This window comes from Calidris pugnax, unplaced genomic scaffold, assembly GCF_001431845.1.
Source record: "Calidris pugnax isolate Ruff unplaced genomic scaffold, ASM143184v1 scaffold24, whole genome shotgun sequence".
Lineage (NCBI taxonomy): Eukaryota > Metazoa > Chordata > Aves > Charadriiformes > Scolopacidae > Calidris > Calidris pugnax.
Genome location: NW_015090922.1, coordinates 17172986 through 17200386, shown reverse-complemented (window position 1 = coordinate 17200386; position 27401 = coordinate 17172986). Strand labels below are relative to the sequence as shown.

General features: G+C 47.4%; 1 protein-coding gene across 4 annotated transcripts in view; it reads left to right on the top strand.

Annotated features, from left to right (window-relative positions):
* TJAP1 (tight junction associated protein 1 (peripheral)) overlaps positions 1-27401 on the top strand; it is a 40137-nt gene that overhangs the window by 9181 nt on the left and 3555 nt on the right. For 2 of the 4 annotated variants that reach the window (XM_014951075.1, XM_014951076.1), the window contains exons 3-10: positions 14261-14355; positions 15921-15974; positions 17836-17994; positions 21061-21089; positions 22226-22387; positions 23018-23084; positions 24813-24920; positions 26505-26588. In XM_014951075.1, the coding sequence (XP_014806561.1) occupies positions 17869-17994; positions 21061-21089; positions 22226-22387; positions 23018-23084; positions 24813-24920; positions 26505-26588 (576 nt within the window). In that variant the 5' untranslated portion in view covers positions 14261-14355; positions 15921-15974; positions 17836-17868. Of the gene's footprint in view, positions 1-7002; positions 7119-10742; positions 10837-14260; positions 14356-15920; positions 15975-17835; positions 17995-21060; positions 21090-22225; positions 22388-23017; positions 23085-24812; positions 24921-26504; positions 26589-27401 lie in introns of those variants that run through there. The other 2 variants (XM_014951077.1, XM_014951078.1) reach the window with 2 other exon arrangements.

The following is a 27401-nucleotide window of genomic DNA, read 5'->3' as shown; positions in this document are numbered from 1 at the left end:
CCCGGCTCACCCCCCCGGCTGTTGTGGGTTCTCCCACATGGCTTGGCACGGGGCCGCGGCACGGTACCGCCGGGTTTGCATTATACCCTCTGATTACAAAACCCTCAGCGTTCCTCGGGATTGTTTCGCCTGTTATCATTTTTCCCACAATGCGCCTGCATGATCCTCTCTCAGGCTTAACCACATGGCAACCACATCACATAATGCAACTTCTGTTCTGAGATTAATCCACTCCCTTTCTCCCCCCCCCCCCCCCCCCCCCCCCCTCCACTTTTTTTCCCTGTTTCCTCACCTGCCCAGCTGTGTAGTAGGTTAGCAGTACGTGTCTGTTCTTATTCTTATGAAAGTAGACTTTGTTCTCTGAAGACTGCTAATCATGCCCCATGGGGGTGTAATCAGTTATAAGGTATTTAATACAGTGCAGGCGGGAACAGGCCGCCTGGCCGGGCTGGCAGATTGCAACACTACAATTATAAAGGGCCCCTTTCCCCCACTCACCCGCCCACCCGTGGCAGGATGAGGGTTTTACCTTGAAACAGTATTAAGTCTATGAAAAATAAAGATGTAGTGGGGGAAGGGAGGGGAGAGGCTGAAGAGGCAGCTCCTATTCTGGGAAACAGGCAGACCTACATTCTGCGAGAGCTGCAGCCATTGCAGATTGCACTGTTGAGGCTTGTGGGAGTTTAGGTGCCATCACCATCGAAGTGGATTGCACAGGGATGGCCCTTGGCAACCTGCAGAGCATCAGGGGCTTCCGTCCTCTCTGAAATGGGTTTTCTTGTGGTGGCTGGGGTTGGAGAGGTATGGAGTGGTTAGAAGTGGAGAAGCCCTTTCTCCTGCATGTGGTGATTTAGACACCTAATCTGTTTGGGTGCTTTTGTAAATCCTGCCAGGCTTCTATTTATATCTTTGGATATAAATCTATTGGTAAATCTGGCCTTTCATACCTCTTTCTTCCAAGTAGTGGAGCTACTGCAGCAGCCTATCTTACTGGCTTGGAAAAGAACAGGTAGCTTGAGGCCTGGGCATGGGAAAGTCTACTGGACTTCAACTGGTCTGTTCCTGTTAACTAATACCAGAGCATTCCACTCGGTAAGAGCCTTGAAATGCCCATGTGGGGTATGGAGCAACTGGGCCACAGCCTTATAAACTGTCCCTGCTCTGGCAGCTTCCTAGATGCACGGACATGTTCCTGGTACGTGGACCTTTCCCCTTCCAGGTTCCCCAGAGATTACAGTATTTCAACTCTTCTTTGGTGGTGTTTGAATTTGCTGACACTGTTTTGTGGAGTGACAGCACAGGGCTCCCTCCTTTGCTTCTTGGAAATTAGAAGCGAGTATGTATTCTGCCATATCCACTTGTGTTAAATAGTTTCTGTCGTTACTGCTTTATGAAATCCTGCTCCTTTCTGACGTCCCTGTGCTTTGCTGAAGTTCAGAACCTACCCTGTGAAGCACAGCAGATAGAAGTGCTTTTTAGCAGCCTTTGGGATATTGGTGTAAATTTGAGCAGAATGTATTCTTCCTACAGTGCTCATGAGAGTGTTGGCTTTCCTGCTTGGCACTGAGTGAACACTGGCTATGAAGTCTCACAGTTGGCCCTTAGCACTGGGCAATGGGTTTTTAGGAGTGGGTTGATGTTTAATTGTATTACACAAAGTAAGTGCAGATTCAGAACATAGGGCTCAAAATACAGCCTTCCTTTTGTGGACTTGCAAATGCTGCTGATAACTTCACCTCATGATGCATCCTCATCTTTCTCCCTTTAGAGTAACTTTGTATTTGGGAACCATGACTTCTTTGGATACCTTTGGGATTTGTAGCAATGTTGCATGAAGGAGGAGTAGTGTATTTTCTGAATAGAACATAGAGTCTGCTTGTGACTTTAAAATAGTGAGGTCCTGAGACAAGAGGTTATCTGATATCTTGGGGTTTTATACATTGTCTCTTATCTTCAACACGTAAGTGACCATCTGTAAGTGCAGTAGGGGGAGAATAATGTACAATGAAGGTCAAATCTGTTTCTGTGGGCAGTGGGGACAGTGTTTACAAAAGGATTTTTGGGTCATGAGGAAGTACCTGCATCTCAGAGAAGCTGCCTGACTTAAGGTAGAGTGGTTTCTTGAGGGTGGAAGACCTGGATCCTTCTAAGCACCCTTGATGCCCAAAGTCAGCTTCCTATTCAGGTCTGCCCCCTTAGCTCATCAAGGCTCAGTGTTCACCCCTTGGCTTACATGAAAAAAACAGGGAAATTCCCTTCCTGGGCTACTGTGCAGACCTCTCTGTTCCTGCCCTGCAACACGGTTACTTTCCAGCCCTGGTGGTGGCTTTTCTCCTCCCTGGGGCTTGTGTGCCCAGTTGATAACTCTCCGGCCTTGCTCTGTTTCTCTTGCCCCATGGCTCGAGAAGTTGCCTGGAGAGCTCAGGGGCTCTCCCACAGACGAGTTTGAGGCTGAAGCTGTTGTTGGGGTCCTGGCAGTGGCAGGGCTGGCATGCATGGGGAGCGTGGCGGGTGTCAGCACGGTGGGTGTGTGGGCTTGCTGCTTGTTTTCCTTCCCTGCCTGGTGAGGAATGCAATGTGTTTGCCTTCCTTGGCCTGTGGTTGCAGCTACATTCCTGCACTGGGAGTCAGCACGGCGGCGGGCGGCGTGCTGTTCATGCCCCCTGGCTACATGCTTTCAGCTCCACATCAAAGGTGTGTTTAGCTTGTAGCTTGTGCCATTCCTGGCCACACCTGGTGGCCTGCAGGCATGCAGGAGGTGGAGTCTGGCTGTGTTTGCAGATGGCATTCAGGGTTCAGACTTCTTGCTTGTGGCTGGAGCTGAGTCCATGCTAAACAACCCCAGGAATGCAGCGGGAGAGCTGAGCGGCACAGTCACTCCAGGGGCATGTCCTAGCAGCAATGTTTCCTTTATAGCTGCAGCAAAATAACTCATGCCTGCTCCTCCAAAGGAACTGGCTGTTTGCTTGGGTGTGTTGTAGGGTTTAATTTACACTGATAAGGCCAATTAAGGATGGCTGGTCCCCCCTGCAGCCTGTGTGCTCTTGGCAATCAGTAGATGATTGAGTGGCTCATTCCATCAAGCTCTGCTCAGTACAAACTGTGAATGAGATGTCTGCCTGGAGATGGAATGGCTCCGGGATTTAACCTGTGCAGGAGTGCTTCCCCAAGTCAGTGGGTTAATGTTCTTACCCGTATGCACTGCTGCTGAACTGCTCCAGCTTCTGGAAAAGCTTCCTTTCTCCGGCTGGTGCCTCAAGAGACAAGGACCGAAAGTTTGGGGATGGCAGATCAGGATGTAGGTGCCTTATTTTGGGATCCTTGACATGTCTGTGGGAAACAGTCACTAGTTTTCGATGCCCCTGTCATGCCAAGCCATCCTCGTCCTCTTTCATTTGCCTGGCACAAGGAACTGTGGCCCCTTTTGGCAGTATCAGTATGGGCAGCCCATGGGCAAGGCTTGTAGAAAGAACAGCAAAGCATCTTCTGTGTCCCGGGTAAGCCCTGGGCTGTTCACTTCATTACCCAGTTTGCTTTGATCTTTGGGACTTGCAGCTTCCTTTCTGGCAATTTCTACTTGCCTGAAATTCTGTGACCTGCCAGTCATTTCCATATTAAAGTTAGTCTTCTGCAGAAGACCTCCCTACTGCCATCCTTAGAGAGTAGCAAGCATGAAAGAATTAGCTTTCAGAAGTGCTCTGGCATTATAGCAGAGTTTCTGCTTTATAGCTGTTGCCAGAGTCTCTGGGAGAGTTGTTGCAAAGCTGCTGTTACCAGACTGGTCCATGCCACCTTCTCTTGAGAAGGATGTATCACTTTTCAAAGTAGGATCTCCATGATAGGTCATTAGGGGAATGTTACCTGTTGCAAGAGACTCTTAAAATGGTGGAACGGTTGGAAACTATTCACATCCGGCTTTCTTCTCTTGGTTGCATGTAAACTGTGCATTTTATTTCAAAGTAGTTGTCACTGGCTCCATACCTGACTTTTAGGGCTTGGGTGTTGACGGGAAAAAGTGTGTTGCCTGAATCTTCATTTTCCTTCCTATTTTCTGCAGTGCCAAACTGAACAATATGCCCTGTGGCAGCATGAAGTGTAGCAAAATATAAGTAAGTCTAAAAGTGGGTTATGTGGAATGTTATTGATAGAACATTTAAGTGTGTACAATCATTGGGCCTTTCAGCTTTGTCATGTGATATAGGCGATGGCTGCAGAAATGCAGGTCTTGTTTAGGATTAAATACTGCTTTTACAGTCACTTTCTGTTTGTCAGGAAGGGAATTGGAATGAAACAGACGTGACATTGGCTAAGGAGGAAGGAGGGCTGATTCTTGGCCATTTTCTTTCCTCTCAGTGAGTTTTAATATGTTGTGGAGATAAAGTGACTAGTTCCTTGTTTCAGCTTCCCTGCTGACCTTCAGGACTGTGTAGGAATCCAGATCTCTTGTGCTTCAGTGTCCAGTCCCAAACGCCTCTACCTGGGAGATGTGCTCCCCTGGCTAGAGCAGAAACCCTCACCAAGTAGCTAGATCTCCCCCTGGTGGGACAGGGAGCAGAAAGCAGTGCTACGGCTGGACAGTTAAATTGGGAATTGGTCAGATCCTAGGGCACCTTGAGGCAGCAGCAGATGTGGTGTTTCTCCAGTTGAGACATTCCTTAGTCCGGAGTCACAGACTCTGCAGAGCAGAGCTCATGCAGCTGCATGAAGCTGAAGGTGTAAGTGAACAGCTTGCTGTCGGCACTGGACAAACATCTTATCTTTGTAACATCTGCTTGGCAATCCATGGTCTTTGTTTTTTGTCCGTGGTCTTTGCCCTTAGATGAGCAGTGAGCTGCTAACTCTTTGACCGGTTTAGTCTGACACTTGGCCAAAAAAAAAGGTACCTGGAACATGATGACTTGCTTTCTTTAGGATATCTGGGACCGCTCATCCTCTGCTCTCAATAGAGCCCCTTTGAGGATAGGTGTCTTCACTTACAGCTCAACTATCTCTCATTCCCAGCTTGCTCTCTGAAGAGCTGCACAGAGCTTGCTTACACAGGGGTCTACAGGGAGGAGTACTGTGGAGGTGAAGAAGCTTGTCTTCACTGGAGATGTTTTTCCTTAACCTCAGAATAATTAATAGGCTTACGCTATCCCAAAGGATAACGGCATTTCAGTTTTACAAGAGCAATGCTGGGCAGGGTATGTAGTGCTAGTCTGGACAAGTTGACCTTGTGGTAAAACTGAAGTGCTGGGCCTTTGCTGCATTTGCCCCTTGAGACAATTTATGGTCATTATTAGCTCCAGCTGAAGAACAACAGTGGTGGTAGCAATGATGACAAAAGTGTAAGGAGTGGTTGATGAGAGCTCTGATTCTGCTGTAAGGAGGAGTTCTGTCTGAGGCAAGTGCTGAAGCAGACCTCCTTGGTCTCAGATGGGGCATCTGTAGTTATCCCCCCCAAGGGAGGAAGATGAACCTAGAAGGTACAGTACAGCATATGCAGAAGGACAAGCAGTGCAGCCTGTGACTGCTGCTGACAAGCAGCCTCCTCATATACAACCTGTAGGGCAGGGGTGGAGGTGTGGGTTCCTTCTACTTTAGTTAGGATCCTGCTGTTAAAAGGATCCTGACTGGAGCCCAGGTGAATGGGGAGAGAAGAGCCATAGCCAGTTGCGTGCTTTATACAGGTCATGAGTGAAAGATGGGCGGGTGGATCTGTTTGTTTTTCCTAAGCTGGATTAAACTGTGTTGTATTTCTATGACTGAACTCAGAATAAATCTCTAAGCAGTTCAGTGATGCTAAAGACTAAGAGAATCATTAAAAAAAAAAAAAAAAGCTTAAAAAAAAAACCAAACCAAAAAAACCTTAAATGAGGCAAACTGAGGCAGATTAACTACAGTGCCACACCACAAAAAAGAGAGAAGATGCTCCAGGGTTACATTCTGCTTCAGGAGCCATGCTGCTCTATTGTTTACAGAGTTGAGACGAGTTTTGTGTCTGTTCCTGCCCTTGGCTCGGGCTCTGAATCTGCTAGGCCCAAAGCATGTTTTTGAAAGCGGTCTCCTTTCCTTGTTCTGCCTTTGTGGCCTGTTGAGATGACTACTGCCAGTGTGTAGGTGTGGGTGCTCTAACACTCCACTCATGACTGAGTGCAGAAGCTGGGTGGAAGTCAAAGTGGAATACTCGAGGTGGTCTCCGGAGGAGGCAATGGCTGTGACTTGGGTTAAGTGGGAGGCATTTATGCCTGGTAGCAATCCTGCTTTGCGAAGGAGTTAGGAGCAGCATCACTCATAACCTCTGGGAAGGAAAAGAGGCAGGATGTGAATCAGCTTTGGAAAAAGGCTGTGAACCCCTTTCTCCTTTTTTCTCCTGTTGGCTGGATAGGTTTATTCCTCTAACACCATTTCTGTTTTTCTCAGTGCTATACTGGTTTTCCCTGCCAGCTTATAAGGAGCTATTGCTCATTGTAGGTGAAGTGAGAATCAGGTGGCTTGGTTGAAGAATGACCCACTGCTATCCTCACACAATACCAGAGTCTGTCATTTTACTTCATTTTACTGTATGTTCTCTGTTTTCAGTACTGTAGAGATCATAAAATATTTCTGTGCTAGATCTCTGATGAATAGCACAGAGGATGGCTCAAGTTTCCATGGCAATGCTTCTGAATGTGCTTCTGTCACCAAAGAAAGAGGGACTTTCAGTTGATTAAGGTTTGAGGGTTTTGTCTAAAAAAGGGGGTGATGGTGAGACTGCATGTTAGTTGTTTCCCTGCCTTTGGGTAGTGCCTCTGACTGACGTATAATCTGGAGAAAGACGAAGCTGACATTTGGCTAATGGCAGAGAGGGACTTTGTCGTGCAAACTACAGCTGGACTCCTGGACGTGTTTAACTGTTCAGCTACAGATGCAGCTGCACAATCGCCTAACAGTTAAGCCTGTACCATTCTCTGCCTCTCACATCTGACCATCTGCTAGGGAAAAGCTAATTAAACCAAAACGATTCTTTCTGAGATTAAATCCCAGCAGCAGAGAGAATTGAGTATAGTACAAATATTGTTCTCCTACTACTGGATGAGGGTTGCAGCTTTACTTCTACTTATAAAGAATTGCAGGCTGTTCAGCCCAGTTGCTGTCAGGTAGGTGTTTAGCTCATGCACATTTTCCTTCTCTCTTCTATCCCAGGTCACTGCTAAGGCTGTGTCTTAACTGAATTTTCCTACAGTTCCTTTCTTATAACAGCTGAGGCTATTTTTCTTTTGCGTGGAATTTCATGCAAAACCAGGGCACAGAGCTGTTTTTTCTCCTAGAGCCTCAATTTCTTTACTTAAGGAATGGAAATCATTCCTGCCTTCATCTTTGCATGTATATTTGGTGAGCATGGATCCTGGAGTTGGTGTGGGGCCACATAACCTTTCAGTTGTTACCAGTTAGTAGTTACCAGTGTGAATCCAAGACTCAAGACCAAACAGTTGATTGCGAAAATTTGCCCGCAGCTCTTTGAGAGTTGAAATTTGAATCTTGTCAAATAGAAAATGTGTAAGTGTGGTTCCCTTAGCAACTGAACTCTTGTGTGTACTTACAGTCCATGTTGGCATGTGATCAGGGCTTCAAAATAGCTCTTTCAAAAAAAAATAAATCAAATGAACTTACAACTTTGATTGATCTCTAGTGGCTGCTCCTGGTATTCAGCAGAAGTGACAGCTCACCACGTTATTCAGAGTTGTGGCACAACTTAGTTTCTGAAGGCCAGTGAGGGATTTAGTTCTCTGCAAGGGGCTCTAAGAGTATTCTCTTTGTTGTCTTTCAGTACTGAAGGTGGAAAAGTTGTTGCATTGGAGAGGAAGTTAGTTCTGTGTAATGGTAGCTCAGAGATGGCAGTAGAAGTTGGCGGTGATGGTTGTATTGCTGGAATACATGTGATGAAGGTTGGAATGAGCTTGAAGGACACAGTCAAAGAAGCAGGTAGAGATGAGAGTACCAAAAGAATTAAAATAAATTAAATCTTAATAGTCAGGAGGGACAGTTCAAATAGTTTTGAATGAGGAATGGGAAAAAAAAAACCCAGTAATTTTGGATTTGCTGGAATTTAGTTTTGATGAATGTGTTTCAAAGGGAAAATGCTGTGGGAACTGGAGAAATGAGAGGTGATTTTAGTGTGTGGATTTCTATCACATTAGGTCTTTGACCTCAGACTTGTTTTGTGTATGTGCTTACCCCACAGTTAGCAAGATAACTTTATATTTTGGTGGAAGAGGGGCAGTAGTAAGACCATGCCTGGGGGCAGTTAGATAACGTGCTCTAACTCCACACTCCAGTTAGCTCAGATAAGCAGTTGGTGAGCCATACCCTTAGGAATGAGAGTGGGGAACACTGCCTTCCCAGTGCCTGAACTGCTCCAGGTGTTGGACATCAGCAAGCAAAAGCTGAGTGGGTGTATAGAAAGCATGGTACAGTGCAAGTATTTGTGATCACCCTTCTCCTCTTGGCTGGTGAGAGTAGAGAAAATGTTACACCGTGCCAGTCTGAGTATTATTATGATGCTTAGTTGGCATAGGAGTACTGAAACTTTAAGTCATATAAATGTCAGTACCTTTAATACCTTAATATATCTTGTGTAATGTGGTTAGCTGGTATTGATTCAAAGAGAGATGCACCACTCTGGGTTTTTTTGGAAGAAAAAAATCAAACACAAAACCCAGGAAAACTGTCCTTGGAAGAAGAAAAGGGCAAAAAAAGGGTTAACTTCAATATTGGTAAGGATTTTGCCATTGCAGGGAAGTTGTACTGAATTAACTTAATCAGATTAGAAACAGCTGTGATTATATTAGTGCAGCATTCTTGTATAGGCATCCTTAATTTAGTTTGTGTCTTGTATCTATCTATTTAACTTTAGTTGATTCAACGCAAAGTGCTCTTAAACTGAATTAAGAACATTTACCCAGGAGGGTTATACCACTTTACATTATTTTCTAAGTCAATTTAATTTAGTACAGTGTATATGTAGACAAGACCTTGGGGAAAAAGCTGATCCTTTTTATTACTTGCTGAACAGTGTGTCATGTTTGGCTGTAGCCATCTGATGGTAGAATAAAAGAGCCTGTTGTGGTGCATGTTGGGGGGGGATGGGCAAAGTGATCATTGCAAGCCTTTGTAGCCATAGTATTCGATTAAAGTCGATTACTTCCCCTTATAAATCAGGCTTTTTCTTGTCTAATACGGGTGTGAGACCCCTGGAAGGTTATCTTAAGGTTCCTTCTCAGCCTGCCAATAAAGGCGCCTGCAGACCTGGTTAGTGTGCTGCATATGCAGCAAAAGCAGCATCTCAAAACCTTTGCAAATGTTTAATGTTTCAAAAGATTCAGACGGCTGAGCAGGTTTGAGCTGGACTTTTCAACAGTTAGGCAGAGCTTGAGAGAAATTTCACCCAATTTTGATGCTGTTTCCCATTCACTGTCTCTCCCCAGAATGTGCCTCAGTGTGTATGGTGACTTCTGCACATACAAAACTCATAGCCAAGGAAGGAGTAACAGTTCTTTCTTATTGAAAAGGGTACCTGTAGTCAATATATTTTGTGTTTTCTGCTTGCAGGTGAAGGCTCTATGGGAACAAAACTGGCACATAAATTACTCCACAAGTGCAGTTGTAGTGATAGCATTTCAGAATAAAAACGGGTGCTGTAAACAGCCGTTTCAGTTCTTGAAATTTGCTTTTGCCAGCACCTGCAAGCATCAAGGCTGGACTTAACACCTCCTCAGCATTGCAGATGCTTTGTGGGCTGGGTCGCTGCAACAACTTGTCCATCTGTCCTCTGTAAATAATGCAAATAATGTGCTCTGCTCCACTGTCTGGCTCTGTAGATACTGCATGGTGTGTTGGCCATCTGTGCATCAGTGCAACTCAGAGGATATTTTGGAGAGCATATTGAGGCAAGTATATAGGTTGCAGTCATGGAACATTCTCTAGCATTGCTATGTTCTCTGTTGGAGGGATGGCTTGGTCCCAGGCACATTCAGTCCCTGGCACCGAGGACCTGTAGACTGTAGTTTCCCCAGAACTTCTGAAACCAAAAGCTGAAACAAGAGGACTGCTGATATTAATTGCTGGGGGTTGTGTGAGATTTAGGGAATACTTACAGGGACTGAGAGTCTGCTTTGCAGTGATTGAAGAATTTAAGCTGTTCCTAGCTTGTCCTAATTAAATGCCTTTTAATTTTACGCTCTGGGAAGGTAATGTATGATTTTTATTTTTTTTCCTTCCCCTCCTACACAGCATAGGAGATGACAGAGGTCAGAAGGGAAATCCTACACATTGATTTTTCTACAGAAATTTTCACCTGCTCCCTCTTCTCTTCAAATGTTTCCTTGCTGTAGCCATTCCCTAGCTTGTGTTTGGGAAAGTTTAAGGCTATGGTTCCCAAATTTCCCTCATGTTACCTACTAACTTTTTGCCAGATATGTGTTGTTAAAGTATCAAGATTTGCTTTTTCTAGCAGGGCCCAAACAGTTGTTTCCAGGAACTTTTGAGAGTTCTCCTAATCTTCATGCGTTGTTTTCTAATGGCCTGGTATATATCTGTTTAAATATCTGAGAAACGTGCTCCAAAAGCCTTCCCACGGAAGATCTTAAAAAAAACGTAGGTAAGAAGCAGGGAAGGATATGAAACCCAAGGTACAAAGATGAAGAGGCTCTGGAAGTTTGCAACCTAAACCACCTTCTGAGAGTTGAAAGGATCACTGAACAAACTAAAGAGATGAAGCTAATGGAATTGCTGAACAAACTAAACAGGCTTCTTGTGTGTCAGCGTTTCTGCTGGAGAAGCTGTCATTACTCCCTGATGTAGCTGTCAGTGCTTAAGGTAACTTGGCAAATGACCTTTTGCCGGGGTGGTTCTTGTGCAATTTCAGATGTAGCCGTTAAAGGTGGTTCTATACTTTTATATGCATTAGAAAGCTAGTGTTCATTTCCTGGTCAAAATCTCCCCTGGGTATTTTTATTCTCCATTAACATTCCTTCTGGGGATTGGATTCGGGTCCTTTGCTTCCTGTCCTGTTCCTGTTCAAATGTTAATCAGCTGTTGCGTTCTATTCCAGTTACATGTTAGCAATGTTAGTGTTTCCAGGGCAGTGCTGATCTGTCCTGACTTTTATGAAATGGTTAAGGAGGCTAAGCTACTTCTAATACAGCAAAGCGAGTAGATAATAAAATGCATACTTAAGGATATGCAGCGCAACTGAATTAGAGGGACTGGGATCTTTCTATTGTGGAAGAAGGGAGTGGGACTGTAAGGAAAGTGTGATTCTGATTACTTTTAAGAGGCTTCCACAGGTTGCAGTGGGTATGACAGACACATGATATGTCCGGTGGTATTTACATTCAACAAGAACTATGTAAGACTGTAGAGTCTAGGGATTTCATTTTCTTTGGAAATATGTTAGGTGTTAAGTAGGGCTTGTTACATGGCCTGTTGTTCAACAGCTAGCCTGATCCCTTTTTCTTGATAGCTCTTGGAATTGTTCCCATGCAGAGAACAGAGGTTTCTGCCTAACAGTCGAGGTTAATTGGTATGGAAAAACAGGAATGAGCAATAATCCTCCTGAAACTCGATTTTAATCCAAGAGTCACTATAATGCTATTACTCAGATCTGAATCGTGACCATTAATGTACAAGCAGAACTGAGATGCAAGTTTCTGCATTGCGAGCTCTCATCCTTTTATTTTAAAATGGGCCTTAAAGTACCCAGCATCAGAATGGATCTGAATGTATTTTTAATTGAGATGCCTTCTCTGAATGAAAAGATCTCTCTCATTAAATGTTAAAGCATCCTTTAATAAATAACCTTGCAGTCCTTTTTCATTGTACTTGGCACCAGCAGTCTAGAAGTGCTGCTTTTAACTTCACACAGCTTGCTCCTCTGTCCTGGACAAGACCTCTGGGTGCAGTTATTGCATCATCCATCTCGTTGATTAGTTGTCTTGATCAGGCTTACTGCAGTGGCTTCTCATCTAGTCTGGCTTAAGATATGTGGAGGCTAAGGTTGCCTCTATCCATAAGCACAGGAAGGCAGCCGGATAAGCCTCCCTTGCTTTTGTCTCTTAGGATGCTAGTGAAAAGACATTGTTGCCTCCTAAAGCAGGATGTGCCAATGTCTTTTATTGGATATGCATTTGGAGTATAGGTTGGCCCAGACAAAGTGAAAATTCTCTCTTAGCTGTTGTGCCACATCAGATATATGACACAGGACAGTAGCAGCAATTTTTTTACATGTGAGTATTGGGTTGAGAGATTTGGAGAGCTCTGACTTGGTGATAGCCCATGATGTTTCTGCGGTGTTACATTAGAAACAAATGTGGTTGTTACTGTTAGGGAATGCATTTTCTCTGTCGTACAAGTTTATCTTTTGGAATAAAGAGCAAGCTTAAAGAAATGCTGCTTTTAAAGGGAAAAGGCTGGAAAGATGACACAACAGCTGAAGTAAGAAACTTTCTCTGCAACATAATCACCATATTTCTGTTGAAGAGGGGAGACTGCTGAGCCTGAACACTGGTAAAGCCGTTTGTTTTATAGGGTCAGAAAAGGCAATGGAAGAGAAGGTGGTGTTGAGGGAAACCCTGCAAGTCCTCTGCAGCTTTGCAGGGAATATTCAGCTGCAGCAAGCAGGCAGGTGCTGTGTGCATCCTAGAATCAAAGCAAAGTATTAGCTACCTCAGATCTCAAGGGACTTGACGTATATCAGGAAGATAGTAAGTGTCTTCAGATGTCACTTTTTTTCCTTCAGTACTTTCCCTTTTTGTCCAAAGGGTTCCTTCTTGCACCTTTTTTTGTATATTATGGACCTCTTTCTTGTTACTGGAAACAAAGTGATGCTAACAGAATGGGTGGTGTTGTGGTTTTGCATGCATGCCAAGTGGCTGTTAGTTCTGTGGGCCCTGCACAGAATGGTCTAAGAAGTTCTGTGCTAGATCACATCTGTTCCTGGTGTGTGGTAAATGTTTTGCCTTTCTCAGATCACAAAGTGAACATAGCTACTCTGCAAGTGGAGAGGGTGGATTTTACACTGAGGGATGCGCTCTCGTAAAAACAGCTGGAGTCAAGCTTGTGTACTCCCTGTGCAGCTGCACTAAGTCATTGTCTCTACACCCCCCATCACTGTGAAGAGGAAAGAGGTTGTGTGTGTTTTGTCTTTGTGGAGGAATCCTCAGCTTTTTGCATTGACAAAGAAAATGGTTGTTTCCACTGCAGTCTTCTGACCCTTTGTGTGTTTGTGTCTGTTTGCATTGAAGAGGTGACTATGACTGATGCTGATCAGTGTGACCCCAAGCTTTGTAGCCATCAATGAGCCATTCCAGTGAAGCTGTAACTGTCAGAGAGCTTAGAAATGAGACTGGAACTACAGTGGGTAGTAGCTAGAAGACAGTAGAATTGGAGCTACTGCAGACAGTAGCCTGCCAGGAAGAGGACTGTAGTTAAGGAACGTTTCTGATGAGAGATGCAAAGGGCAGATAAAAGGTACCAGGAGGTTAAGTTTCCTCTTGTATTACAGTGCTAATTAGAATAGCTGAAGAGCTGCCTCCTGCTGTAGCTTCAGGCTAAAGCTGAACTTCTGCAGGCTAGTCAGAATGTGGACTTGACAGCAAGCTCCTTCAGAGAGGTGCTTGTGAATAGCGTGGTGAGCAGAATTAGTGCTGCCTTCTATTTCGGGATATTACCTATATCAGTTCCTGCTTTGGAGCACAAGGTCTGTCTATTCTGCAGAGAGTGTCTGCTCCTCTCTGAACAGAGGTGTGGTGAATTGAGCCACCTTGGGATTCTGTCTCTGCGATAGCAAAGGACACCCAGGTATTGTAGGCAAGGAGGTCTTAACTGTGCTGTTCGGTGCAGGGAAGTCTGCAAAACAAAATTAGGTTGGTGTGGCAGGGTGGTTGGAGCAGAGTGATCGAGGCTGGATTCCTGGTGTTGGACAGGAATGCAGATGGGGAAGCAGTGACCCATGGAGCCATCCTAGAAAAAACAGGTGCCTTTCAGAGGTCAGTTACTGGTCTGCACTGGCATCCTGCTCGGTGCAGAAATGGTTAAAAGACTTCTCTTTTCTGGGACACAGTGAAGACAAGGAGCTTATTTCACTTCACTGGCATTAGATAGTAGCCTGATGGTGCAGGCAGCAGTTTGCTGCCGACTGCTGCCCTGGTACCTGGCCGTGGGTTGCTGTGCGCGTGCCTGGCTGTTTCCATGTGTTGTGCTAATAGGTGACTGACACCAAGTTTCCTTTCTCATGTTTCAGGAGCTGTTTGCCAGATGCTGCTGGATGCTGACAGGGGAAAGCTGATTAGGAGACAAGCGGCCAGAAATGTTTGGACACGTCGTCACTTTGGATCTGTAAGTCCTTGTTTGAGGGAAAGTTGCCTGGAGGCACTGTGAGTATTTGTCTCTGGAAATTCTCAGATCATGAGGGTACGTTTCAAATCTCAGTATCTTTTCCAGGTAGGTGGGAATGAGATGGCAGGTAGCATAGTTGGTGGCTCTGGGGTAGGAAGCAGGACAGTCTTGTTTGAGCCTGAGGAACTGCGTGCTGAGAGACAGGGAGGCCTTTGACATGTTCATTCTGAGCACCTCTGCAATGGAAACATGTGTGGACCCATGGGTGCAGCTTTTTCCTGGAAGCCTCTGCTTGTCTGCCAGCCCATGTGGCTGGTGGTTTTGCCTTGATGCTGAACCAGCTTGTGCTGGGAGTTGGTGAAAAAGCAGATTCAAACTATGCTGGCCTGGTCCTTCCTGGAGGTGCACATTATCTCTCTCTTTGTCCCCCTGTACTTTACAGCTTTGCCCTGCAGAGCAGTAATGCTGTTGTGAAGCTGTATTTTTCCTGTGCTAGTCGAGACCCGACTATAGCATTGTAGTAAGGAAAGGGGCCAGACAGCTTGTTGGGGCAGGGCCAGCACTAGGGCACCTCTTCAGTTTGTTTTGGCAAAGCTTGAGTTTGCGTGGTCCTGCTTGCCTGCCTGTTCCATTCAGCTTCAATCTGGCTCTCCCTGTGTATATACAACTGCTCCACACCCTGCCCTGCTGTCCTGCCTCCCAGGGCTTGATGCCATTGACAGGGAAAAAGCAACACAACAGCAGAAGTGCATCAGAGAAAGGAAGGCTCCTCTGCAGTCTCTCTCATGCCAGTGGCTGTGATGGCCACAGAGCTACGCTTTTACAACTAGCTCCCAGGTCAACCCAATTCTCTTCTTGTAATGATAGGTACCCAAGGCTTTGAACAGAGAGGAAGGTTGTTCTGAACTTTTGTTGTATCCCTGGTTGGCTGGACACTATTTTACGGAAGCCTGTTAGCAGCAACGTAGAGCATGGCATGCTGCTTGCTGGAAGTCAGAGAGTAGCTTTCCTTCCTCTCCGGTGGACGTGTGGGTTATCACAGCTGTAGGCACAAGGATGTAATGTTTTGGCTCAAACAAGAGTCTGATAAATACCAGCTCATTTGTAGGTGAGAAGCACTGACTTAAAAGGATGAGTGAGGTAATTGTTAGCATTACTAAGCTTCTGTACTGAAGGCTTCACAGTTAGCATCCTTCTGCAGTAGAGGGGAAGATTATCTGGGAACGTTCCATTTCACAGGAGGTTTGTTTAGTCCTTCCTGGAATCAGGGTTCTTTGAAGCTATTGCTTCATGAATTTTGAATTTGTGTGGTCCTAGCTGACTGAGTGCCTTGGACATGCCCTTGCCAGATGCCTTTCCAGCTCTGGCTGGGCTGTATGGCCCAACTATCCTAAGCTAATTTAATTTACTTTCAGATCTGATGTGGATTGGGGTGGGTACCTGGAGTGAGATGACCATCCAATTGTTCTTGGTTATAAACATTCCCTATTCATTACATATTTAAGGGGTGACATTTCAAACTGTCTGTTTTGATGGATGCTAAGCTATTTGTTTCTCTTCTTCAGGGCATCTGAGTGAATGTCCCTGCTTCACGAGGCTTCGAATTTGAGCCCAGGCTGGTAAGTGCTCAGGTCCTTGTGGGCTAGAGAAATGACCATGACTTCAGCTTGGGATATCTCCATGCTCAGCTCCTATCCTTAGCCTGGCAGGAATTGACAGAAGAGTTCCCTAGATCACCTGTTTGGTGGGGTGTTGACAAACCTGCTTCTGGTCAGAATTTCAGCATTCTTCTTTGAAGAAAAATGTCTTCTCAGTAAGTCAGACACATCTGTTTTGCTTGGGGATGCAGTGGATTATGCATTTGGTATGCTGGATGTGATTTTTCTAAAGTATTAGAGATGTCTTCATCTACCTGAACCTTTTTAGGAGAAGGGACCTTGAGGGAATGACTGCAGCAAGGGAGAGTTTCCAGCATTCTGATGGTAGAGATTTATAGGTTAGTCCTAGGAAGTTGTTCATGTCTGGAAAGGCACGAGAAATTTTTGTGAGTTTGTGTTTTTAGCAGAGTGGAGGATAGCTTGCAAATGTTCCTGTGAAGTGTAAAGCCTGTTGTGGCTTGGACCCACTCTGTGCTTGGTGCAGACACTGCACACTTGCCAGTTCTCCCAAGGGACTCAATCTAAGTGTCAAGAAGATGCAGCAAGGCATGAGTCGAATTGGAGAGAATTCTTGGGGCTTCATTAGACACTTAACACATAAAACTCAACTGGCCAAAACAAAATCAAGTGAAGTTTGCTGGGTCACTGGCTCAGTAGTATCAATTTACTGCCTTGAAGGTATGTGAATGGGAGTCAAATGGCCCTGCCTGTAGAAGAGGGGAGAGGGTGGTCTAAGTTGAGGTAGGTCTTGCATTTTCAAGTGCTGCAGGTCAGGATCCAGGAAGGAAAAGGGGAATGAGAAGTAGGTGCCTACCCCAAGTATAGAGGGACTATGAACGATGCATATGTTGTCACCAGGGAAAGTCTGGTATTGGGCTCTGCAAGGACTACTTGGCATCTCTGAGGCTACTTGTATTGTGTACAGTATGGTGGCTGAAATCCTGGCTGCTTGGGAAGAGTCTTCCTGCCCTCCACTGCAGTCCCGAAGTGGTGGAAATGAAAGAGATTATTCTATGTATACAAGATAGCTGCTTTCCTTCTACCCCATTTTTTTGCTCTCATACTGCTACTGCTCCTGCAGCAGGAAGAATCCTGCCCACCATGGCTGGGGCAAAGGCACTAATCTGGTCTTTCCACAAGTGGTACTGCTGCACGTTGCAAAATCGGGCCTTAGACACAAACATCAATGGCATTGCTCCCTAATTTGGCCCCACCTGTGACTTGAGGGTGGTCTTTGTCTTTTCTGACAGAGTGAGCAGTTATAATGGTGTGGTACCTCCTTCTGACAAGCCTCCCATGGTCTGCCCCATTGGGGTTCTGGTGTAAGCCAAAAACTTTTGGGTTTGGGCTCTTTAATGGTTGGAGTCTCCTCCCACATAGTCCCTGCTGACAGTGACAGCATATGATCAATAACTCCTGCCCCAGCTGTCACTGCTGCCTGTAAGGCTTGCAGTTTCCATATTGGAAAAGGCCTTTCCTAAAGAGCCTAATCAATATGCTGCTGTGAGGTCTGTTCTCGTTTGCTATATATAATCTGGACACACACAAACTACGTGAGTGAGCGTGTGTAGAGGGCGGGGGAGAGGATGTGCCAGCCCTCTGCTCTCGCTGGCTGGGAGAAGGACACAGCTACCTCTTACTTTGCTCCCTCTCCTGCAGCTGCTGCTCAAGGCTGGTGGCCACATCTTTTCCCTGCTCTATTAGCACTCTGCATGGGGACCTGCTCTGGGACTCTAGGGGAGCCGAATTTCTGCTGGGTCATTTCTAGGGTTCGATGGAGCGCCTGTGACACTCTCTTCTGTGCACTTTCTGCTGTTGGTAGGTAACCTGCTTTCGGAGCCACGCAGGTGGGAGGATGTCGAGCACGGCTCCATCAAAGAAGCCTTACCGCAAGGCACCCCCGCAGCATCGTGAGATCCGCCATGAAGTACCCATCATTCGTGACGACCAGGATGGAGTGATCTTGGCTGAGCAGAGTCAGGTAACAGCTTGCCGGGTGGCAAAGGGCTTAACACCATTGCACCAGCAAACAGGGTTTAGTTACACCGAGGCAGGCCAGCTCGAGCAGGCAGAGGGGTTTGAGGTTTGCAACCTGAACTTCTCCTCATCGTGGTCCCTGGAGTCCAGCAGTGAGAAGGAAGTGACAGGGTGCAGAGCAGAGTTGGACATCAAGAGCCAGACTGTCTCGCCAGCACTTCCACGTGGTGGGAAGATGGGGCAGCGAAGTGGGAAGCAGTGCCCAAATCGCAGTCACGGGCACCTCAGCAAATTTATGAGCCGTAGCATGGAAACAGTTGTTGTGTCTGGAGATGAAAGACACCATCCCACTTGTTCTTTCAAGAGCAGAAGCCTGGAACGCTCACTTATGTTTAAAGAGCCTCCTGAAGTCCTGACACCGAGGAAGTTTCGGGTCTCCTCTACACACCTGCCTCTCAAAGGGATCCTGAAGCAAACCAACATAACAGGCCCATGCCCTGAGAACTTACGCAAGTCCCGCTCCGTAGAGACACTTTCCCGTGGCCGTGGCTCACGCAAGTACAGTGATCCTCAGGTCTGCCTCAGCCACAGGGAGAAGCGCTCGCTGGAGCACAGCAGCAGCAGTGCCGCTGACTCTGCCAAGCGCAGGGAGAAGATCACAGAGGAAAAACTGCAGTTCTCCAAATTCCTGGATGAGATTACCCAGCGGGTGCTGAGTCCCATCCGCTTGCGCTCGCTGGGAGAGACCAGGGGAGCAGAACAAGACCAGAACTCTTCCCTTTTCCTCAGAAGCTCTGTGCCAGAAAGCCAAGGGGAAGGTCACCTGCAAGGGGTCAAAACCAAGCATGCAGCTGAAAGAGCCCCCTGCCCAAGCAGAAGAAAACCAGAAAAGAAATGTGAGGGACAGGGAATGTCTTCATGCCAGAGAAAGTGTGCCGAGGAGGCTGAGAGAGCTTCCAGACTAAGAAAGAAACCTGTCCCTGGGAGGAAAGACAGTAAGGAAAAACTCCTTTCCTTGGAGAGAAGGGTAGTAGATCTGTGTCAGTATGAACTGCAACAGCTGGCAGACCAGGGACTGGCAGGGACATCCTCTGGGCAGCAGCACTCACTGTCTTCATGGAAAAGCAGTGCAGAGGGCAGAAGGGATGAAAGCAGTCCCTGTTCACGGCTGTTACAGCCACACCATCTGTGTGCTAAACTTGGGCAGAAGCGTGCAGTGGAGCCGAACTACTCAGAGAAAGGATCCTTCTCCACTCCAACACGCTGGGGTCGGGAGGAGGGGCCTACCCCATCTAGACCCTCCCCTTCCTTCAGTCTGGCACTAAACAAGGTAGGTGCCAGGGCCACCGGCTCACAGACAGAGGTCTCACAAAGGCCAAAGCTCCCACCTGGATCTCATCTAGTCTGTAATGCCAGTGGGGAGAGTGAGAGCAGGCCTTCAGACCTCATGTTGTGGGTGTTTACTCACCAGAAGCTGCTCTCTTGTGTGTGCCACTCATGGCTGTGCTCCAAGTTGGGTATGTCTTCCTGGGAGGAATCAGCTTCTCTTTTGCCCTAGGAGTTAGGAAGGCAGGAGCTGGTGCTGTTCCCCTCACTGCAGATTTACCAAGTGTTTGCAGGTTGGAAGCCCTCCAGGCTGCAAGGTAGCAAGTGTGTGCAGCAGGCAGGTAGTTCTGTTGTCAGTAGGTAGTGGGATGCTCCTGGTGCTTTGTGTGTTCCCTGGGCCTGACTTTCTTGGGGTGCTGGATCTTTATATGATGGCTGTCTCAGGTCTTTGTAAGCCTTTTCCTCTTTTTCTCCAGCCTGCTTTGGGGCTGTTGCCTCATTTTAATAGGAATTGCGTTATACCCTTTGCCTAATCACTAGCATCTGCTGTGTGTGTATTTGTATGGGGAGGGGAGGCAGTTGCTAGGTAATTCTGCATGAATTAACCAATTGCCACGTGGGGTCAGGATGTAAGAAAAGAATGGATTGATGCTTTCTTTGCCTTTAGGGACAGGAAGCTGTATGCAGGTGGTAAGGACCATTCTTTTGAAGTGTGACTTGATGAAGGAAGCAGTCCCATGATGTCTTAGGGCCAGGATTGGCATTTACCTTCTGTAATATTGCTGGCAACTCAACAACCTCATCCACAACTGTCTGTGGCACAGCCTCTCAGCACAGAGCTGGCTGTGACACTTAATGGACAATCCGAAGTGTGGCAGTACTTTGGGTTTGTGCTGGGCTGTTGGTACCAAGCACCAAAAATAGTCTATGGGCAGCTTGGACTTTGTGAGAATGGTCACAGTCTTGGGTTTTCACAGAAAATATGGCTGCTTCTAGTGCTAATTAAATCTCTCCTAGCTGTGCTGGCAGGCAGCAGTCATCTCATGGGTTAACACAGAGAGTGCAAAGGAAGTGAGAATAGCTGAGCCCTGTGCTCTTGTCACTGTGCTGTGTCTCCTTGTTCTGCAGGTCCCTGCTCCAGCTGTCTCTGGAGATCTTACCCAGAATGTTAATTTCTTTCACAGACTTTTCTGACCTTTGTTTCTTCTGCTATCTCAGAATAGTTACAGTGGCTAGTTTCAGGTCTGCAGAAAGAAACCCTTTTCACAGCACAATTTGGGTGGTAGAAATGGTAGGCCCTTTTCAGCTCCCAAATGATACTTTCTCATTCTTTTTGTGGGGCTTCAAGGGTGTTGCAATTGCTGTGGTGACAATTTAGTCCTAGTGTATTCTGTCCTGTACCCACTAACTGTGGATGTGGAGAAAGCTGAAACTCCAGCTAAGGTGATGGTGTTACAAGAGATTTTGAGATTGCACTGTGGGAGACTAAAGTTACCTGACTTGTGTGGTGGTTTCTAGTCTAGCTCTTCTACCCTGAACCAGAACACATAGTCTGTCTTGGTATCAGACAGCTGAGTGGTGTGTACAGATCCTAGGACCTCTAAGCTTGCCTAGCATGCCTGCCAGATCAGGTGAGGAAGAGTCACAGTTAGGGTCTAGCAGTCAAGAATCTGCCCTTTAGTACAGTGTGAGAGACCAGCTCCACCTCTGAAAGAATCTCATAGCTGTTTTCTTCCCCATACAGGAACCCTTGACGGATGCAGAAAGGATGAAGTAAGTGTCCTGCTCCCCCTTTATGCCTGTCATACTGCAACTGTGTGGGTGCTGATTCCTCACATCCTGCCTGTGCCACCTGCACAGCGAAGCTGACTGGCCCTGTAGGCTCCTCTCAGATCTTCAATCTTCTTGAGGCCATGTGGGCAGAGCTTTAGTCTGTGCCTTGCCAACATCTGCCTTGCATGTCACTCCCCCTGCAGGGGACAAAAACATAGACCCTCAGTCCAGGTGCAGGCAGAGGAGTTGGTGTGAAACAAAGTAGGAGATGAAGCCTTTAATGCAGGTGGAGAGAGGAGTGCCTTTTTTAACCCTTCTTGTTGCCACTGTTTTGGTGTGAGCCACCAGAAGCAATACACAGAGACCTGCTGCTGACTGAGGGTGAGAGCTGAGCCCTTTGCTGGTGGTGATGTGGGACACAGACAGCTGCTAGCACTGAGCTCCAAGCCATAGTGAGGAGCAAGCTTGCACTGCCAGAGAGAAGCTGTGCTGCTGCGTTTCTCTGAGGAACTGAGCACAAAGGAATGAAAAGCAGCAGGAAATCCTTCTGACCACCAGGCATGTCGTGGCTGGGGAGGAACAGAGCAGTTTGTGTTGGAATGGGGTTGACTGGCAGCTGTGATCGCATCTGTACAGGCACCTCACCACCTCAGCTTCTGGGCTTAAGGCTGTATGAGTCCTCTTTCCACCATATGTTAAAGGTGTGAGGGCTTTTGAATTGGTACAGGGAGGGAGAAAATGATTTTACTTTTTTTTTTGCCTTCAACTCTTCTAACCTGGACTGGGATGAATTATTGAGTGGGTTTCATTCACCAGTGAGGGACACTGGAGCTGCGCAGCTCGTCTGGCTAGTGGGTTTTATCCAAGCGCTGTAACCCGAGAGGGAGCTGGGAGCCATGGCTGGCCAGCTGGCATGTGCTTAGCCCCTGCTCCCAGAGTTTGGGAGAGTCTCCCTCTCCTGCCAGTGATGCACTATTCACTGCGTTTGCTGGAGTCTCCTGCCAGTTCAGTTCCTGACTTGTTGGGGCTCCTGTGTGGGGCCCTGGGCCCTAGAGCAGGGCAGCACCTTTGGGTGGGGGTGCTGGTGTGGAGTACCCCTTGTGCACTCAGTGGTACCTTGTTCCTGTGTGCCCCAGGCTACTGCAGCATGAAAATGAGGAGCTGCGCCGACGGCTGACGTATGTGACTAACAAAATGGAGGCGATGGAGAGGGAGCTGGAGTCAGGTCAGGACTACCTGGAGATGGAGCTGGGCCAGAACCGCGAGGAGCTGGAGAAATTCAAGGACAAATTCCGTAGGTACGGGAAAAAAAAAAAGAAAGAGGTAGAGCTAGAGAGATCCTTCCCACCAGGGACTTGCTCAACTGGTGTAAGCAGGCTGTGCCCTGTTGTGTAAATCAAAAGCATGCTGCGTCCTCAGAAAGGTGCACCCCAGGACTGTAGGGGAGTTAAAGGTTCTGCAGCCATTACTTCCTCCAGGGTAGTGTAGGAATGCTGCCAGCATGATGAGCTGACAGCAACAGGGAATTCTTTGTCTATTGGATATAAGACAGGATCCAGCTTGGATGGTTACCCCACATGTGCAAAAGGAGTGACTAGTGGCTGCAAGAAATACATCACCACTTTACCTGAAAAGCACCTCAGTTAAAGATCTAGTCTCTGGTCACATGCTTATACATGACATAGCTCAGAGGAGTCCTCCAAAGTCATTTACACCCTCCCCTGTAAGATCCTTTCACCCAGGAAACCTCATCTTGCCTCCAGTAGCTTGGGGTTTGAAGGCCATTATGTGGCAGGGGTGAGGCATAGTTAATACACCTGGTTGGCTTAGTGAATACCAGTCTTTGTGGAATTGGTTTGCTTGGCAGCTCTGACGGGGACTTGAATAGATGCCTAAGATCCATTCTGATGTATGTCTTGTTTCTGTAGGTTGCAGAACAGCTACACTGCTTCCCAGAGAACCAACCAAGACCTGGAGGAGAAATTGCATGCCCTGGTAAGTGCCCTATTAAGTCACTACAGAGAGGAGGTGGAAGAGACGTGGGTGTTAGGACCAGATGCGGGAAGGGGCTCTGGCTTTACCCAGCAGATGTGGCAGTGGGTGAGGGGTGAGATTCTGGCCATGACCATCTACTTCTGTTCCGGCTGGTGTCATGAACTGGTTTCTTGGTTTACTGAGCCCCTACTTGGTTATTATGCATGTGAGCTTTGGTTCCCCACAACATAATTGCATGGTATTCCGTCATGTTGCTTCAGTCCCTCTCAAAAGGCCAGGGTTGTGTCAGCCAGTCTTGGGGTGGTCATCCTGGGAGGACGGGGACAGTCAGAGCAGAGCCAATGTGCGTGTATGTCTGTTGTGTGCATTCATAACACTCATGGCTGTTTCTTTTCTCTCCCTCTTTCTCTCTTTCTCCTCCCCACGCTGCCGCTGGCACACGCTGGGCGCACTCACCTCTCAGGCCTCTCTCAGCCAAAGCTGGATTTTTGCAGTTGCGTCTTTTCGTTTGTGTGTTTTTTCTTTTTCCTCTTTACATGTCTCAGCCTGTTGGTTTCACTGTCAGTCCCACATACACCACCCCAGATGGAGGGGCCCCAGCCCTCGTCCAGCCAAGGGCTCACCTGGTATCCAGCAGCTGCCCGCAGATGCAGCAGGTCCTAGCTTGCAGTGCTCCATCTCAAGAGCGTTTGACTCTGAGCCAGCTGGAGCATGGCGTGCTGGGAAGTGGTGCCCATAAGCTGTGGCACTGCACAAGATGTGGATGGCTGTGAGCCTCGTTTTCTCCCTTTCATTCCCTTTCTGGGCTGTGAGCAGGCAAGTCAAACAGCTGAGATGCTGATTGCCTCCATGTAGTCCAGGATGAGATTACTTTGGTTCTAGCACTTGAGTTCGTTGGGTTAATATTTATTGTGCTGGTGCCTGAAGAGACTGCCTATGTGGGAAGCATTGTCCTCCCCTACTGCCCTGTGTGTCACTGTGATGTACCCCTGATGCATGACTGGACCCTGGTGGTCACAGCCTCAGAGCACCCTTGGGGAGTGTTGGAAGAACTTCTGGAGAAGGGGCTGGCTTGGTTGTTCTGAGCTGTTGCCTCTCTCTGCTGTTATGTCTGGGTCTCTATCGGCCCTGTACCTGAATTGTTAGGGAGTCTGAAGAGGCAAGATTGCCTGCTTTAGAGAGGGCATTACTGAAGCTCCATATGAAGCTACACAGGTACCTTTTCTTACTAGAGCAAGGCTTAAACTCTTTCAAGATGGTACCCTCTCCCTGCCAACCAAGCTTTTTGTCCATTCAGCATTGACTGCTGGATCTTTATAGGCCATATTCTTGTTCTGTTGCCCTGGAGAAGAGGGCTGGGTATCACAAACTCAGAGGTCTTTAATGCCAGTGGCAGGATAGGATTGACTGCTCGAAATCACTAGCTCTCTACCAGGCACCGTGTGAGCCAGGGCAGAGAGGAAACACGGTTGTGCTGCAAGAAGAGATACTGCATTAAGGAGGTTCAAACTCAGCCTGTTGTCTCTGTAACTAGCAGAGCGGCTGGCTCAGTTTGGCCTTTGGAGTCCCTCCCTTGGTGGAGAGCCAGGCTGTCCCCCTTGTCTGTCTGTCTTGAAGTTTTTGTATCTCAGCTGAACATGTCATTGTGCTATGCTTGGGCTGAGGTGAGTGATGAAGCCAGGTTCTTCTGTTCTGGGGAGATTCACACTTGGTGTTCTTGCATCCCAGATTAAAAAGGCAGAGATGGACCGCAAGACGCTGGACTGGGAGATTGTAGAGCTCACTAATAAATTGCTTGATGCCAAAACCACCATCAATAAGCTGGAGGAACTCAATGTAAGTAACCCTCAGTGTTACTCAATGTAAGTCACCCTCGGTAAGTTTGCAGATGACACCAAGTTAGGTGGGAGTCTTGATCTACTTGAGGGTAGGAAAGCCTGCAGAGGGATCTGGACAGGTTGGATTGATGGGCTGAGGCCAGTTGCATGAGATTCAACAAGGCCAAGTGCTGGGTCCTGAACTTGGATCACAACAGCCCCATGCAACCCTGCAGGCTTGGGAAAGAGTGGATGGAGAGCTGCCTGGTGGAAAAAGACCTGGGGGTATGGGTCGACAGCTCACTGCATATGAGCCAGCAGTGTGCTCAGGTCGCCAAGGCGGCCAACAACATCCTGGCTTGTATCAGAAATAGTGTGGCCAGCAGGGCTAAAGAAGTGATTGTATCTCTGTACTCAGATGAGGCTGCACCTTAAGTAGTTCAGTTTTGGAGCCCTCTCTACAGGAGGGACATTGAGGTGCTGGAGCGGGTCCAGAGAAGGGCAACGAAGCTGGTGAGGAGTCTAGAGCACAAGTCTCACGAAGAGTGGCTGAGGGAACTGGGGTTGTTTAGCCTGGAGAAAAGGAGGCTGAGGGGAGACCCCCTCGCTCTCTACCTGAAAGAAGGTTGTAGTGAGGTATAGGTGGGTCTCTTCTCTCAAGTAACAAATGATAGGGCAAGAGGAAATGGCCTTAAGTTGTGCCAGGGGAGGTTTAGATTAGGAAAAACTTCTTCACTGAAAGGGTTATCAAGCGTTGGAACAGGCTGCCCAGGGAAGTGGTTGAGTCACCGTCCCTGGAGGTATTTAAAAGACATGCAGATGTAGTGCTGAGGGACATGATTTAGTGGTAACTTGACAGTGCTAGGTTAACGGTTGGACTTGATCTTAAAGGTCTCTTCCAACCAAAATAATTCTGTGATTCTAAGTGTCAGTCTGCAGATGGCTGTGGAAGCGTGTGAGGTGAGGTCTTTTTCTTTTGTGTAAAGGAGCACATTTCAGCGGGTATGAAAGTGTGAGAACTGCACATAACAGTAGGGACAAACAGAAAAGGGTCTGAGGGTTTGTGCAAAGAAGAACTGATCATCAAGTTTGATGTGTTTGTTCTTTTGAGCTTAGGGTTTGACCTGAGTCCAGGCTGTACCAATGGAGGCATCACTTACTCTAGAGCTGGGAGGGAGCTGATGCCTTTTCTACACCCTTAACATACAAGTTCCTGGATCTGGTGCTTGTTTCTGTAACTGCTCTCAACTCCCTCCAGTCTGTCTGTCTGCAGAATGCCTAACATCAAGCAATGTCATCAAGCATGGCTGAGAGCTCTGGGATGGGATAGCAAATCTGGTGGGACTTTTGGAGAGTCTTGAAATCCCCAGAGGGAAACAGCATTCATACACTGCCAGACTATATGGCTGGAGTTGCAAGAGACACCTTTGCTGAGTAGTAAGAAAAGAGCACAGATGTGTGGAGAGGAGGGAGTGGCAAGTGCCCTCATCAGCGATTCATCAGGTGCCTCCTCCTGCTTCTGTGCAAGCAGCATCTGGTCAGGTTTTTGGGTAAGAGATCAGATGAGTCTGACACTGTTGCACATCTCTGCCCTTTCTTGCAGGAGCGCTATCGACAGGACTGTAACCTCGCAGTGCAGCTGCTCAAGTGTAACAAGTCCCACTTCCGAAACCACAAGTTTGCTGATGTGAGTAGCTCTCCTGCTGAGATGGGGGAGAAGGGCTCAGGGTCTCTGCCTGCATCTGGCTTCCTCTGCAGGGCTGTTGGGCCCTCATCCTTCAGCCTCACATAGAGGGGGGGGGGGGCTCCTATTCCCACTCCCACTGAGAAGGCAGCACAGAGCCTCTGCCGGCTCCTCTTTCACACCAGCTCCATTTCACAGCCCAGCCAGGAGCTGTTATAAAAAGCACAATAACCTTGAATATGATAGCCTGCTGGGTGCCTGCTGGGAGCTGGCGGGAGGACCTCTCTCTTAACCTGCTCTGTCCTCTTCCCTTCCTCACCTGGCCACAGGGAAGGGCCATGCTGCCTGATAAGGGGTCAAGCAGGCCCTGCTTCACGTCTTATTCTGAGGAGAAACGTGGGAGGCAGCATTCAGGGTGTCTTTTAGGCCTCCTGAATGGGAGAAGTTGGTACCAACTCATACTCCCCCTTGTGGGGTCTGTTCAGCTCATCCTGTGCTCAGGATGAGCAAAGTCAAGAGTTTAGGCCTTTCACATTAGTAGCATCACTTCTTCAGTTGGAAGTATCATTCAGGCCCTTACCCCAGCTCTCTGTCATACCCCTAGTCTCCATCTCTCTTTATGTTCCTCTCAGCAAAATCATATGCTTGTCTTTTTTAACTTAGCAGGTGACCAATATGTCACCCTCTCCCTCCCCCATTATGTCTCAAATTAGCACTCTTGAGGTCAGTGTATCAGTTACTGCTGGGGTAACCTTGACCTCTCTCCCAGCTGTCTCCCCTCCCTGGAGCTTTGAATTCTGCCCCCCGAGCGCTGCG